We start from the raw sequence: 15,784 nt of genomic DNA, 5'->3' as shown, positions 1-15,784 counted from the left end.
AAGAATCTCATACGCGCCTATTATCCAAGTCTGCAAAACACGGAAGAAAAACTACCACATCAACACGCAGGCACTCTACTAAAACAAAAAAATCAACAGGTATAAGAAGAGCTTAGACAAAAGTAAAACTCAGCTTAACTCATTATCTAAACATGCAGGTGGCCTGGTCAGTTCCGGCATTGGCTGCTAGAGGGCAGCGATTCTTCCCTAGGAAGAGGCAGCCCCCAGTGAGGGCGGGGGTGGAATCCAGCCTCCCATGAGCAGAGTTGGGCTCTGACCCGAGACGGCAGTCAGCTTGCTGTGACAGGGGGGTCGGCTTGCAGCTCCTCATGTCGCACAAGTTTGTGCCGACAGCTTCTGCTACCTGACAAGCTACCAGGAGGCGCCACATTCTCAGGGACACTGTCACAGCCCAGAGAAACTAGCAATTAGCGCCTTAGCAGCACAAAGCAATGCGGATCGACTCAGAACAAACACTGGTGTTCATGTGTACAGGAACAATTATCCAAAATCTCTACTCTTCTCTGCTCAAACCCAGGCTCAGGACTGAATTTAAAGCTGCTGGCTGCATCTATTAAGTCCAAACATGCTGGGAAAGATATCAGTCTACACGTCCTGCGAACCGTACAGCTGTGAGGAACACATCCATGGGGTGGACATCAGCCCAGTGTGTAAAACACCAGTGGAACACACTCATAGCGGTGAAAGTATTGCACAGTTTACCCTCATAAAATACTTATTGCAAATCAATGTAGACGAATAGAGTTCTGGCTTTGGTTCTGTCCCATCACGTTAACCAGAAATACGCACGGATTCTAGTCAAACATGGTGGTAGCAGCATTCCTGAAAGACCGTGCAAACGCAGGTGTATCTAATCTTACGTCTCACTCTTGAGGGAGCCTTTAAGACGACAGGAAGAAAAAATAATCCAGCTTAACCCATTCCTCTGCAATAAGCAATAATTTCACCATTACATTCCTGGGTTCATTTTCCACCCATCTACTGTAAAAACCATCTGGAGTTACCAAAATAGGCAGCTAGCTAAATTTGCTAGTTAGTCATCAGCAAACACATATTTGATTTTGGACCAGGTTGGACCACTGACTGTCACATAACGTGATAACGTGTGAATGTTAAATATCATCTGGGGGGGGGGGGGGCTGGTCTGGGGTCTGTAGGGTCTCCCAGCCGCTATGATCCGGGAGCCCAGCTGTGCCGAGAGAACGTAGCCTATTGTGACCCCCATGGGGGGCAATTGTGGGTGTGTGTCACACGCCCCCCCCCCCCCCCCCAAATCCACAATGCATATTAGTGACACCCCTTTAGCTCAAGCCTTTTGTTTAGGGGAGCCTTCCCATAAATGAAGACTGGTTTAAAGGTAAAAAGGTCAGACATTTTCCCGGGAAAAGAAATCCCCCTCTTTTCTCCAAGCGATGCCTTTTAATGGGTCCCCATTTTCCCTGACAAACTGGGGCTGTTCTCCCACAATGGTGGGACTGATGCCCTTTGTCTTGGAACAGTTGCGACATTGACTGAATCGATAGAAAAGGATTGGTCTCTTTCCAAAGCCTTAAAACAATCAGCTGTGAGCTACCCCGTCAGTCACGGCCAGCCACCAATCACGTCGGAGCACAGCCAATTACTGGGGGGGGATGGAGGAACACTGAGGAACTCCCAGGAGCTCAAGAAGGAACAAATGACATCAAAGTTTCAACTAAAAACCCAGCTGTCTGACATCAGTGCTTTCTGGTTAAGTATATATTAATGTCATAAGGTTTTAACAAGCTTACCCAATAGCTTCCGTTAAATTCTCTAAAAAAGGAATTTAAAAAAAAGTTAACTGAGGCACTGCAGGCAAGAAACTCATAGTTTATGTGAGTATTAAAACGCCACAAGCATGTAGTAACTGAATTTTGGAAAGTAACCTGCTTCATTAATGAGTTAAGGGATCCCCCCACCCCCCCAAGCAGGACGAGAGGGCAGTTGTGGAGTGTGGGAAACTCCAGAGTGGCACGTATGTCTCTGCAGGCCCTGAGAAAGGGGGCCTTCCGCCTAGCAGACACTCTGGGCTGGTCATTAGCATACCAATGCTGCTCCTTGCGAGTCAGAGAGCAATGAGGGAGGGGGGCACTATTGCCGCATGTGTGTGCAACCAATCAGGGGCTAAGTCACTTCTTGCTTTGCAAACAGCTGTGACACACATCGGGCCATGTCATGACAATGACCTCATTGAGAACTCCTCAACACTTACAGCAAGCCAGAAGCAGCCAAAAGAGAATCGATTCCACTTTGGGTTTGAGCAATTCAGATTCATAGGGAGCACAGAGCAAACTGCTACAGCTCTTAGCAGAGCAGGACCTAAACACATAGTTATGGCCAAAACTGTTAATACAACCAGTAAAACAAGCTATCGGTGATACAGTTTCTGCCAGGAACTGTTACAGTCATCAACAATTTTCTTCCAATGACAATTACATGTATATAACAGAGGTATAATTAGAATAGTGTGGTTTCTTGAATTATAAGGCAGCAAAATGCCCTACCCTGCTCAAATCTGGCTGGACCACATTTTGGTTTAATGTGATACCTGAATTTCGCAAATAGGCACTTACAGGCCCTTCCTGATTATCAAGCCTAATGCAACCAGTACATGCCTACATTCACACAGCCCATGCTAGTCCCTTCCTACTCAACACATGTATGTGTTCAGCATTAAAACGGGCTCTGATAGAGTTAATGAGAAACCTTGTTTCATAACCCCCAGTTCACATAGTTCCATAATTGCCGTCTTGGTAGCTCGTCTTTGCCATCGCACCGTTCATTCTTCACATTCTGTTGCGCTCCTGAAAGGACGTGTTTTGAGGCTACGCTTAGCCTCCTACCAAGTAAACCTGGTGACTCTAGGACTCAAGTTCTTATTCTTGCAACACAAAATTGGTGGTTTTGCGAGATACCTTTGGGCAGACTTTAAACCTTTTCCACGTTCATTGCAAAGCCACAATGTCCCAATAAATGTGAAGACCCAAGACTCGAAACATTCCATGCTTGGAAACTTCCCACTCTACAGAAGGGCCGGGCCTGCTGGCCACGCCCCACGCCCATTCCATTAAGAGCAAGAACTGTGCCTCTCAGATCACGGCTTACTGTGCTCACTTTCATCGCCATCCACTCACGCCTCGCACTGTAGGAAACACCCCCTCGCTGGCGGCACCTTTCCCCACACGAGGGGCCATTAGGGTCGATGGAGCGAGACGTTTTCTGATGGAGCGAGCTTTTCTGAAGCAGGGGTATGAACATCAGCTGTTACTGCCACAGAAACGCTCCTCTGCTCTCCGGCCAAGTTCACCAATACTACCAGAGTCTCCCAAATAGCAGGCCAGCTTAAGTGCCCCTCTAGTCCTAAGATCTGCAGCCAAAGTGTAAAGATAAAAGAAAAAACAAGGCAGCCTGATTCACGTAGTCTTCTCATGGTGAATAATGATTCCATTGTCAGGGGTCTCATTCAGAGAGCAGGTAAGATCTACTTGAGGGACTTTCTTTGCAACTGACATCTAAATCTGAATCTAATGAGCTACCACTCACATTTACTTAGTCAAAACTAAGATGCTACTTTAACATACATTACCATTTAATTTTTCTTTGAAATAAAATGAGGACCTATATCAAAATGTATTTTTTTCCTGATTTATTTTAAGCTGAATATTGATGAGATTGTGAAACGCCATCGTGTTCTCTTTGTTAGTATCCATCAGTGTTCAATTCACGGCTTGCGAAACGCCCTTACATGGGAAAGGCTGATCTCAGAATATCTGGCACAACCAGATTATCTGTGGTGAAACACAGTGAAAACTATTAGCAAGAACAATAGGTAGCTTGCGAAACACACAATCTGATTTCAGCTGAATGCTCAAAAAGAAAATTCCCCAGTGTTTGTGAAGGATTGGAGTAAAGTCAGACCGGTTCAGACCGGCACGGTCCACTCCATATGGAAATCAGTAAGATTACCATGGGGGGAGGGGGGAGTTTAATCTCATCTCCAATAATAATTAAGCACTGTTTGAAATGTATCTCCAGTAGACACACACGGAAAAGATTAAACCTGTTCTAGCCTCTAGCAGAGGCAGGGGTGTGGAGAGAAAATATCATAACCACACACCCTGTTTGTTTATTTGTTTGTTAGCTTCTGCCAACTCACCGTGTGGCGAACATGGCCCTGAGGGAGGAGAAGGTGGCTGCGTCCTCTTTCAGAGCCTTCAGCTCATTGCGTAGCTTCATCATGGTCTCCGTCACCATGGCCTTCTCGTTCTCATACTTGCTCTTCAGGTTGGCCAGTGCCACCTCAGCAGTCTGTCAGAACAAATCTCACATTTTCACTTGACAGTTTCACACAGAAGCAAAAAATAAGATGGTGGTACAACACATATTGCTGTATAGCAGTGTTTCCTAATCCAGTCCTTGGGGACCCACAGGCAGTCCATGTTTTTGCTCCCTCCCATATGCTGGGAGGGAGCAAAAACGTGGGCTGTTTGTGGGGGAGCTTGGAGGGAGCAAACACATGGAGCGACTGTGGGTCCCTGAGGACTGGATTGGGAAACACTGCTGTATAGCCATGAAAGGCCCTTACCTGCTTGTTGGCCTTCAGCACAGTCCTCAAGGTTGCGATCTGTTCTCGCTTGGTGCTCAGCAGAGACTTCAACTTCAGGATCTCCTCCATGCAGGCCTCCTTGTCCTTGTCTACTACAGGACCCAGCTCCAGCGAGGCCACCCTCTGACGGGAGAGCTCAGTGGTGCGGTCCACAGCCATCTGCAGGTGCTTGATCTGGTCACGGATGATGGCCACCAGGTTGTAGATGTTCATGGGTTCCCTGCGGGAGTCCGAGACCGGGGAGGGTAGGGAGGAGACAGGGGACGGGACGCTGTCACTGCTTTCGGCCTTAAGGGGCTCGGGGAACAGCCCCTTGGTGAGCAGGATTGGGGAGCGCCGGCCCCGTCCTTCGGGGCTGTTTCGGACCCCTCTGCCCTCCTTGTAGAAGTCGAGCATGACACGGTTGGGCGTCTCGTTGTTGCACATGCACACGTGGTTGTAGAGGTTGGCAAGCTCCTCGCTGAAGGTGACCAGCTCATCCTGGGCAACACTGAGGCTTCCCTGAGACTCTCCGGCCACGTCGCTCACCTTCTTCAGCTCCTTCTCTAGACGCTCCACCTGGCCGCGGTCCGTGCGGCTGCTCTTCTCCAGCACAGACAGCTTCTCCGTCAGAGCCTGTACATCGCCCTCTAGGCGGTTCTTCTCCTCTTCATACTTGGACTGACAGTCCTGGTACTTGGACTTGAGCTCCTTGACCTCCTCCTTCAGGTCCCCAATATCAGACATGGCCACCTTGTACTTGCACTCCAGGATTTCAGGCCCGTTGATGTCCACCTCATAATAGTCCCCATCCTCGTGGCTGTCGCGCTCCTTCTCGTTGTCCAGGGCTGACTGACGCTCTTTGCTGGCCTGTAGTTTCTTCATGGCACTGAGGTTCTCAGTGAGACGGCTGACCTTCTCGTGCTGCTCAGATAGAGCCCCACGGGCATGCTCTAGCTGTTTCTGGGAGTCCTGTAGCGTTGACAGGAGGTTGACCTTCTCTCTTTCCACCTGCAAAGAACAAATGAGACAGTGAAGTTCACATGCATCCTTGGTGAAGAGAGTATTGGAAAATTAATTATCAGCATTTTAAAAAAGCAAACCTGAATGGGGGAAAAGTAACAATTATGCTTGGACTATTAGTTGACAGCAATGTTCTTGCTTGAAATGAAAAACAAAATGAAATATTTTGCATAGCAGTATTGACAAATTGTTCATGGATTTTTTGAACGGCTTTGGGAATGTGGCTCCCCAGAGAAACAAAACACATACAGCAACCAATACTGGCCTAATGCAATCATGAAGTATGGCCGCAGGCTAATGGAAAAATACGGGATTATGTTCAAAGTCGAATGCAGGAATTAGGAGCACGCTTTTTCCAAACACAGCTGCCCTTTAATAACACGGCCAGACAAAGCGAAGATCGAATTTCCATGTGCTTCTGCAATTCCATCGCTGTCCTATTTTTGTGACAAATGAATCAAACATGAGGACCAGAATCCCGTTCACCTTCATGTATAATTCAGCCATTCAGCCAAGCTCAGCTGACTGACCTGTAGCAGAGTGACCCAGGCACATCCAAAAGAAAAAATCTTCAAATTAAAAAATAATGTATTTAGGAGGAATTAAGCAGAGATCAGATCAGTTGGTCTGATGATGGTGGTGGTGGGGCGAGGTTACAGGCACCATGGAGCAATAGAATAATCTCCACTTTCAAGTGTTGCATAAGAACCAAGCGTAGACCTGGCCAATACAACAGCTTGGCCCTGGCCAGGGGCCATGAGCAGAGCACAGCAGTGGCCTGCATGCTGTGGTCCCCATCCGACCCCTGCAGAATATCAGCTCAGCAGTGCAGAGAGCCCAGCTGATGTGGTATATAAAATAACTGCAGCGTCGCTGACCAGAAATGCAGGCTCCTTTGTGGAAGACTTGCAGTTATCTGGAACCAGGTCACCAACCTGCATGGTACTCCAGCAGGGGTTGGGACGCTGCCAAAAGCCTCGAGTAGCTGGGTCTACTTTCTGACTGTGCATCCTACAGGAAGTCCGGCCGCTGTCTTACCCATGGAGGCTCTGTAAATCCCTTTAAAATCAACTAATGCTTTTAATATAATAATTTCAGTTGTTCGAATTTAAGACCTGTCCGTATGGGTCATTCAGAACTGTGCGGCTACTCTGGACTGTAAGCTACAAACTGAAACAATGCAGCTGCTGCAAATCTGAAACATACATACTGCTTCTTGCATATGAAGCAGAGAGCATGTTAGTTCTGAAGCTGCTGCTGATCTGGCAACCAGTCACCGTCTTGACAATTGAGAAAGACCCAGCATGCTCGAGTTGGCCATCCTACCTGCATCAGCTGCTGCTTGAGCTTCTGGATCTCCGAGAGGTTGAGCTCGCTGAGGAGGTCGTTGACCAAGCTGGGGGCGGGGCAGAAGAGGTCGCTCTTCTTGGGGGTGGACACCTTGCTGTTGTCGTCGTCGCCTGCCAACTTGCAGAAGCTGCTGTCGTAGCCATTGAGAGCGTCATCGTTGTTAGGCTCAGCGATGTCATCGCTGAACTTGAGGCCATCGAGGGAGATGCTGAGGGGGCTGTGATACATGGAGTCCCCGATGCTCATGTATTGCGACAGCTCCTTGCGCAGGTTGTTTTTCTGCTCGCGCTCGGTCTTGATGGTCTCCAGGGCTTCCCCAAGTTGCCTCTCTGCAATCTCCTTCAGGCGGATGGCATCCTCCAGCTGGCTGTTCAGGAACTCTGTGTCCTCAGCCAAGCGGCGGATTTCATGTTTCAGGCCCTCAAACTCCACCTGATGGAGACAGACAGAAGGAAACTTAACAAACAACTATTAATCTCTTACTAGCGTGAATGAACTGACAACAGATGGATCGATGAATGAATACTCAACTTGTGAAGAACTAACTCTGCTGTATTTTGTGGTTAATGCTGTATTAGAATCACTAACTTATAGTATGTCAGACCAGAAAAGGTAGAGCCATTGGAGTAAAGGGATCGAGTCATTGGAGTAAAGGGATCGCGCCATGGGTTAAGAGGCACACCGCATCCAAACCTCCTCGTACCTGATTCTGCTTGAGCACGGAGACCTGCTTCTGCAGAGAGATGTTCTCCTCTTCCAGCTCGGTGTAGTCCTGCAGGAGGCGCGTTTCCCGGAACTTGTACTCCTTGATGTCATCTCGCAGGCGTGTGCGTTGCAGCTCGGTCATCTCATGGTTCTGGGAACACCAGGCACAGTCGGGTCAGTAAGCCACACTATGTTCTGGATAAACAGCACGGGCCAGGCGACCGTGGGCTTTCATCCATAGCTATGGCCAGGGAGTGGCCGGGTACAATGAGGCCTCTCAACACACAGAAAATGAAATATGAAAAGGATCGGTACATGTTTGTATTTCCAGAGAGACCTACTGACAGAGCATTCAACATGTTCATAGACCAGAGGTGCTACTTCCAGTTTTTGAGGGTCAGAATACAATACAGTTTGCAGTTTTCCCTGCTCAAACACATCTTGATCCCCTTAATTACCAGGTTTAATATGTGTGTGTGAGCACGAAAATCTGAAAACTGTTGCAAACAGGCCCTCCAGGACTGGAACTGGGGAACCCTGTCATAGATATTTACATAATACAAGGTCTTCACAGTGCATGTATTCTAAAAGGTCCAGCTGAAAGGTACTGTATTCATTTAAGTTCTACAAGATGGCTGAATGTAATTTTTCAGCTACACTTTGATAAAGTGTGAATATGATGGTTCTCCTTCAGCCAGGGTGGCTGAAGCTTTGACTTCTACTCATAAACAAACATAGGGGGATTCTCAGTGCAGGTCTCACCTTTGATTCCCTCTTTTGGGCCCAAAGTAACCCTATCAGGTAAGTCTGTCTGATGGCCTTTTCACCCCGGCTGCCTATAGAAAGCCAAACCCCAGCTGATGTCCCAGAGCGCAGGTAGAATTAGCTTTGCCCACAAGTCTCTTTCTACGACAAGAATGTGCCTGTAAACAGATACTCCTCTAAAGTGGCCCCAAGAATGGATGGGGGTGTGTGTGCGCGTGTGTGTTTGTGTGAACATGTGCACGCAATTGCAGATCAGAAGGGCAGAGATCCGAGATCAAGGAGATAGTAGGCTTTCAGAGAGACTTGGGGCTTGGCACTTTGAGGTGTGTAGGGACAGATGGGCTGTTTGGGGTTTGGGCACAAAGACAGTAATCTAATCTGCAGCAGAGGATGGCACCACGCATATGGAGTCCACACCTTAGCTCCGCTGGCTACAGACATCAGGGATTGCCTTATTAGTAACCTGAACCCCCCCACTAGAAGCCCACTGTCAACACCACCATAAACACACAAGGACGTCCACAAATGAGAATGTGTGTGGGTTTGGCAACAGATGCTGATGCTCGAGTCAGATTTATATTTGACCACAATAAAAGCCCCACATTCCACAAAACAGGGGTTGATTGGGTGAAACCAGTCGCTTCAAAGAACTTCTGTGTATCCAAAGGGCAGCAGCTGCTGACCACAGAAACTCATGTTGAACTGGCGACCTTAAAGGTACAGGCACAGCCTGGGTGGTCTGCTAGTGCATCAAGACGATGGATCAACATACCTGGGCTGTACAAACAACCAAAACCCATCTCATATAGACACTTTCCCATTTCCTTCTTGCCATCAAAAACAGGGATGCTCAACAAAAACAAATGGTAATACTTTACTTAAAGCACTCGTATAGTGCATTAAAGATATCTTCATAATGCATTATAATGGCTTATACTAACCATTACGATGCATTATGAAGGTATCTATAATACATTAAGATGACAGCTTGACAGAGCATTTATAATGCATAATAAGCATGGATATAATGTATTATGCCTTTTTAAAAATAGTTCTAGTCATGTCAGTAATACTTTATGAATGCATTATAATGTATTATGAAGGTATCTATAACGTATTATGATGACTGCTTTAAGTAAAGTCTTTCAAAACAAAAGCCTAAAGGTGATGATATAACACAACCTTTTCAGTAATGTTGCCAGGCAATTGCCAACAAAGACAAAGGGCAACTCCTCTGGATCTGGATGATCGCAAAAAGTTTCCCACTGCTGATCAAAGTTTTTGAAATACAAATCTGTTGCCTAATATCAATGGGCAAGCTCCGGAACAGCATTGGCCAGCAACATTGCCTGGAAACATTGCTCAGAAAGGTGCCCTGTGTATCATCACCCTAACTGTATTTAAGGATGGATTTTCGTATTCAAAAGCTTTTTTGTTTTTAAATTTACAGCCAGATGGGCTGTACGTTTTCATACCACACCTGTGAATAACACAGACAAAAAGCTGCCACTTCATACACAATCACCGCCATCACCCGTCGTTTAAAAAACATGCCCCTGCACAGACAGTACGCAGATAACAGGATAACCATCAGACCTTCAGGCTGCCGCTTTCACCTTCCAATCATTCACGCGTCATTAAATCCAGGAGTTATATAAAGCAGCCTGTAGAAATCCTGACCAGCATATTCTTGACCTCTTATTATTGAAACAGGGCACAACATATCAAAGCAGTAACCTGGTATGTGAAGAGAGTCAATACAGAAACATATAAACACCTAGGAGCAGCGCACATGCATGCTACACTTCACTGTCTCATGCATTTTGCACGGCTAGAGCTGAAGGAGAGCAGCAACCTCATATTGGCTTGCTGGTGTCAACAGTCTGTGGTTTACAAGGACAGAACACTCGTCTTTCCGTCCAGAGAGAGCACATGAAAGCCAATCCCCCCGAGCAGCACTGATATGCTAAAAATGGGGAGGATAGATGGAGGGCGGCCTTTCGTACATGAGCCGAAGACTTTCCCAGGAGACAAAGATCATTCTGGGAAACGCAACTGTTCACAGCAGAAAATCTGAACTGTGCTTTAAAAGCTTGGATCCAATCCTCTCTAAAGGAGGCTTTGGAACTTGAAACCATGGGGTTTAAACTTCAATCCCAGGAAACTTCAAGCACCGGAAGCTCTCTGGTGTGCCAGCTCCTGGATTAAAGACTATCAGAGCAAGGCAGTGACACATATCTTAGCACTTAGACGTTGGCCAGTGTCAGGAGTCTCACATGGAAGGATAGAACAATAAAGCAGATCAACCTCAGATCACGGGCAACCCTTCTTAAAATACCCATACACATTCTCCTCAGTCATAAAGCGGCTAACAGCAGCCACTTGAGACAGCGTCAAGCTAACAGCCCTCACATGTCTGACATCTGGGCCGACACGTATTCCCTTCCCAGGATGCGCCACTTATTGGACAAATACCCCATGGAGTACGAAAACCACCGGCAACTCCAAAGAACCCAACAGAAAATACCCAACCACAGCTTCTCACGTAACTCATCACATGGGACTAATGTGCTCTGCATGTGAGAGTTGAGCTAACAAAGCTTTGGGAAATAACACAGGACAAAGGTAAAAAAAAAATAAAAAATTCTTCCTCATTCTGCCTGAAGTGCATGGTGTGGGCTTAGTGTGATTCATATGAAAAGCCACTAAGGGGGTGCAGAAAAGAGGAAGAGGAAGTTGAATCAGACTTCTTCAGTTGTAGTTGTTCATATATGAATGCACAGACGTGAATAATGTCATGCAACGTTTATGCTTTTTTTAATCACAGAAAACCAAAGTAATTGTAAGTTTGTCAGTAATTGTCAAGTCTCATAATGCAGATGGGGTCAGCATCGTAAAATGCTTTGGTTTCCATGAAACCTGCTTATACAGACAGATTGCAAATCATCCTCATGGTGAGTTTTTCCTTTCATTATGCACTCAATTAGCCCCTTTGACTGAACAACAATTGCCGAGCAAAAAAGAGAGGTCTACATTAACACACCACATCAACCACAAGGACTCAAATAGGATCTTCTGTGTTCTCCTCTCAGTGAGATGGGAAATAATCCTGAAAACACCATGTGACTACATTTCCACAAGAGTAAAAAAGAAATGTTAAAAGCCAGCAACCAAATACAGCAGAACCATAGAACTCGAACGCCTCTTAACTCTATGTTGAACGGGTCCGTCAAATTTTTTTCAACTTGTGCCTTGACCAGAATCTTGTAGGGGTCGAGACCCGTCTCCCCTTCCAAACAGTAAGCTCTCCATCCCTCCTCCTCTCCACCTCCAGTAAGCCATCAGCTCACCTCAATACAGGGAAAGTGCTCATAAATTGTCATTTATTTCATGCATATTACTTTTGTATGTGTGGTTTTTCATGTGTGTATTAGTTTTATATTTATTGTTAATGTATTTTTATCGTTAGGTAGGTAGACAGGTTTAAACAGGCAATCATTTGGGGATTTGGAATGGGTTAAATTCATTTACATTATTTCATATGGGAAAACTCGACTTGGACCATGATCAAATCGCAACTCGACCAGCCTTCTGGAATGAATTAAGTTTGCGTTCCAAGGTACCACTGTAATACACCATCAAGTTCAAATGTAGAAAGTCACAAGTCACTAGAAATGAGCAACAAAATGACGAAATCTGCAGAGTGATAAGGTGGGTGTGCCCACTTTTGTCCATTACTTTGCATGGGTCACACCCGTCACCCTCTGGGGTTACATTGAAGGCTCAACTGAAACCTGAGGAGATAAGTCATTCTGGACACTGCAAGGGCTGCTGCAGTCCATCAGTTACATTCTGCAAAACAACTGCCATCGCAATTAAATATCTGCTTCTCAAGTAACAAGAGTTTCATGTTTGATAAAATCACTACCATCATGACATTTGCAGATCATTGTGAGGTCAGCTGATAAGAATGCTCATATAGCAGGAAGTAACGGTCAATGTAGCTAGGTGACAATAACTGAGCAGCCGATATACACAGGCGATCAGGACGGGAAGACTTCTCAAAGAAATTCACATAAATCACGTGTAGATTTTCAAGCCCATCAAGCGAAGAGTTGGGTTAGGTGGAGCATTTGCACTGAGGTCACCATGGATGCATTAGATGTTGCTGAGGAACAGCCCCTATAAAACCATCTCTAACACATGAATATACACAATATGGCCAAATATATGTGGACATCCCTATTTATTACAGGATTAGCCTAATATAGCCAAACCCATTGTTGACACGAGTGTGTAATTAGGCACCCAGTCACGCAATCTCCTCCAACAAGCATTAGCAGCAGAATAGGTGGTTGTACAGGAGGGGTTAATGACTTTCCACATGGCACCATCATAGGACACCATCTTTCCAACAAGTCAGTCTGCACATTTCTGCCCTGGTTAACCACAAAAGAAGTGATTGTGGGAGCAAGTTCAGCTGCAAAGTTATCAGCCACACAAGCTCACAGGAAGGGACCTAATAACCCAACATCAATACTCAACCTGAATGGCAGCAGATTCCACCAGAAAGCTAATGGAAGCCCTTCCCAGAAGAGTAGAAGCTATTATATCAGCAATTGGCTGACCAACTTCAAATTCATATCCTTGGCTGCAGAATGAGATGTCAGACAAGCTGGAGTCCACATACTTTTGGCAATACAGTCGTGGGAGGTAAAATAACATCCCATCAACATAAATTAACTGAGAACAAAACACAGCTCTTAGTCATAATGGGTCTGAGAATGGGGGAAACAAAGCTTGCAGAAGAGACAAGTCAAAAACATGACAAATTCAAAAGACAAGCAGCCACTTGACAGCAATTAAAAGCAGAGCAGATACACCCTGTTCTAAAAAATTAGACAAATATTAGAAAAGAAATAACATATGATATTAGAAGAAAGTCATGGGATGACTGTCCTAAGGTAGGGAGTGTGCAGCCCTTACCAACTGGATAGAAGCCTAAAATATGACGAGTGTACTTTGGTGGGGCAAACGTTGTGATGCACAGCAAACATTAATGAACTCCCATGCCATTCAGTCAAGTCTGGGCAAACAGTTTGGCTTTGAAGATACAACACAGAAACAATCAAATATTCAAAGCAGGTTTGAAAGCTATTGAAGTTCTGAATATGTATGAGACTCTAAAAACTTGCGGAAAGTAACTTTTTTTTTTTTTCCATGAATACCCTTCAGACTGTCTTTCGAGTTTCAGGGGTTTGGAAATTCCTTCATATTTGGAGTCAGCAACCATAGTCAAATAAATGTGGTGAGGATTCAGTGGAAAGCAAACCCATATGCTGGCTAAACACACTGGACAGCTCTTAGATATTTTATATCTATTTTTGGTCAGACAAAAGCAAATTGCTTGTTAGAGAAAAGCCACGTCCCATTACTGACCACATTAATAATGGGTAAGGGCTTGCTGCTCAATGTCCTCTCTGATTTTCTGCCACCCTACATGCTCCATTCTGCTGACAGAAGACTTCAGCCATCTTGGGGATGAGAGAGGAGCCTCAAGTGAAGCCTGTAAGGGTCAGTTGTGGAATAACAGTAGCCGAAGTACAACACGCTTCTAAAGGCAGTTGGACCCCATGCATAGTAGAGCTTAGATCGGGCCCAAAAAATTAAACCCGACCCTACCCGAGCCCGTGCACCTTGTGTCCGAGCCCGACCCGGTCCGACACATTAACTGTAATTATGAGCCCGAGCCCGATTTAAACCCAACTATTTTTTAATACGTGAGCCGCTGTAACAGACGTTCTCAACTACAATTCTAAGTTGTTTGAACTACAGAAATTAGTTTAGATTTATCTTAATGAAAAATGCAACAAGGACGAAGCATGTAAACTGCATTGTTTGTTTATTCAGAATGGATTTTTGAGACACGTTTAGAAGAAAAGCACGTTTTCACTTATCCAGTTCGCTTGCTGCTGGAACCAGTTTGTGTGCTCGGCATCGAACTTTAAGTAAAGGGTTAAGAAAAAGGTTAAATCCTTCCGTAAGCAGCCAACGAGGTATGTGTTAATTAAGTTTTAGTTAAGTTTGTTGTATTTAGCCATGTAAATGTAAATGCTAACTGAGGTTCGTGTTAACTGTATATGAATTCTCTAAGCTGTCTTTATTGTTATTTATGTTTATATTTCATTTGAATTTCAATGTTTGTTAGCTAATATTGTAAGTAAATGTGCTTGATTTTGTGTTTCCGTATATGTATTTAGTTCTCACGTCTGCCATGATGGTGATAATAACGAAGCCACTGTCTTTCGAATAAACCGTCGGCTCAGTTAAATGCAAAGGACTCTTGTGCTCGTGTCTTACGGGAGGGAGCTACATTTATAATTATGGCATAGCTCTCCACCCAATTAGGCTAATTAAGTAATGATTAAAAAAAAAAAAACACACACAAATGCTTGATCATGGCCCCGCCCAGCCCGGCCCGAAGATAGTGGCAGGAAATATCGGCCCGACCCGGCCCACGGGTCGGGTCGGGTCGGGTCTGGGCTCGGGCTCGGGCAGAGAATCTAAACTCTAATGCATAGCGCCTTTTATGATTTTTTATTCTGTAACTGTTGAATTGTGCAACTGAAAATACCCCTTCAGAGATCACGGCTTTCATGCTGAGAGAAGCACTGTATGAAGAAAACTAGGCACCTCACAGCACTACATCACACACAAGTGTGGCACTCCAACCCCATCAAACAGATCAATTAGGGGAAGAAGGCAGGACCAATGGGATGCCTACTGGGACGGTAATGTGAGTCCTGCCTTGCTTTGATTTCTCAAACTCGCCAGACAGCAGGGGTCCTTTTACCATGAACTGGTTCTTCAATCCAGTCTCATGACCAGCTGAGAAGCCGAGACGCCTAAAGCCACAGCTGTCCGACAGCCAGGCCAACTGTTCCAGAGGGTTTCATCTCCATTTTACCTTGGCTACAGATGAGTGATAGAATTGGGGTTCAGGTACCTAAAATTAAACACATCATCCTGTGGAGAAAAACAAAGGCGAAACAGATTGCTCTCCCCGAGTGAGCACTATGTTTCCTTCCTCACCCAGTCGCTCTTTCATTGTGCTGGTTTCATTAATCACAAGGGGAGACAATGGGGGCTTTTGAGACTTGTCATGGCCTGCAACACCACCATGCCAAGTCTGTGCACCAAGTCAAACCGTCTGGTCCCAAAAAACCCCTTCTAAAGTGTGCCCCTATCATTAACCCCCATAAAAATCGAAGATTTAACATCTTACACTTGCTGATTAGTGCATACTTTTCTATGCTA

At 45.5% G+C, this 15,784-nt stretch overlaps 1 protein-coding gene across 5 annotated transcripts in view; it reads right to left on the bottom strand.

The window, feature by feature from the left end:
* LOC111847770 (protein bicaudal D homolog 2) overlaps positions 1-15,784 on the bottom strand; it is a 48,559-nt gene that overhangs the window by 5,980 nt on the left and 26,795 nt on the right. For all 5 annotated transcript variants that reach the window (XR_011992014.1, XM_023819248.2, XM_023819249.2 and 2 more), the window contains exons 3-6: positions 7,701-7,853; positions 6,974-7,429; positions 4,625-5,635; positions 4,196-4,347 (exon numbers count right to left, since the gene is read on the bottom strand). Coding sequence is in view for 4 of the 5 variants with exons in the window: in XM_023819248.2 (XP_023675016.1) it covers positions 4,196-4,347; positions 4,625-5,635; positions 6,974-7,429; positions 7,701-7,853 (1,772 nt within the window). In the remaining variant the exon portion in view is untranslated. The remainder of the gene's footprint in view (positions 1-4,195; positions 4,348-4,624; positions 5,636-6,973; positions 7,430-7,700; positions 7,854-15,784) is intronic.

This window comes from Paramormyrops kingsleyae, chromosome 6 (assembly GCF_048594095.1).
Source record: "Paramormyrops kingsleyae isolate MSU_618 chromosome 6, PKINGS_0.4, whole genome shotgun sequence".
Classification (NCBI taxonomy): Eukaryota; Metazoa; Chordata; class Actinopteri; order Osteoglossiformes; family Mormyridae; genus Paramormyrops; species Paramormyrops kingsleyae.
This window is presented reverse-complemented; position numbering and strand designations above follow the sequence as displayed.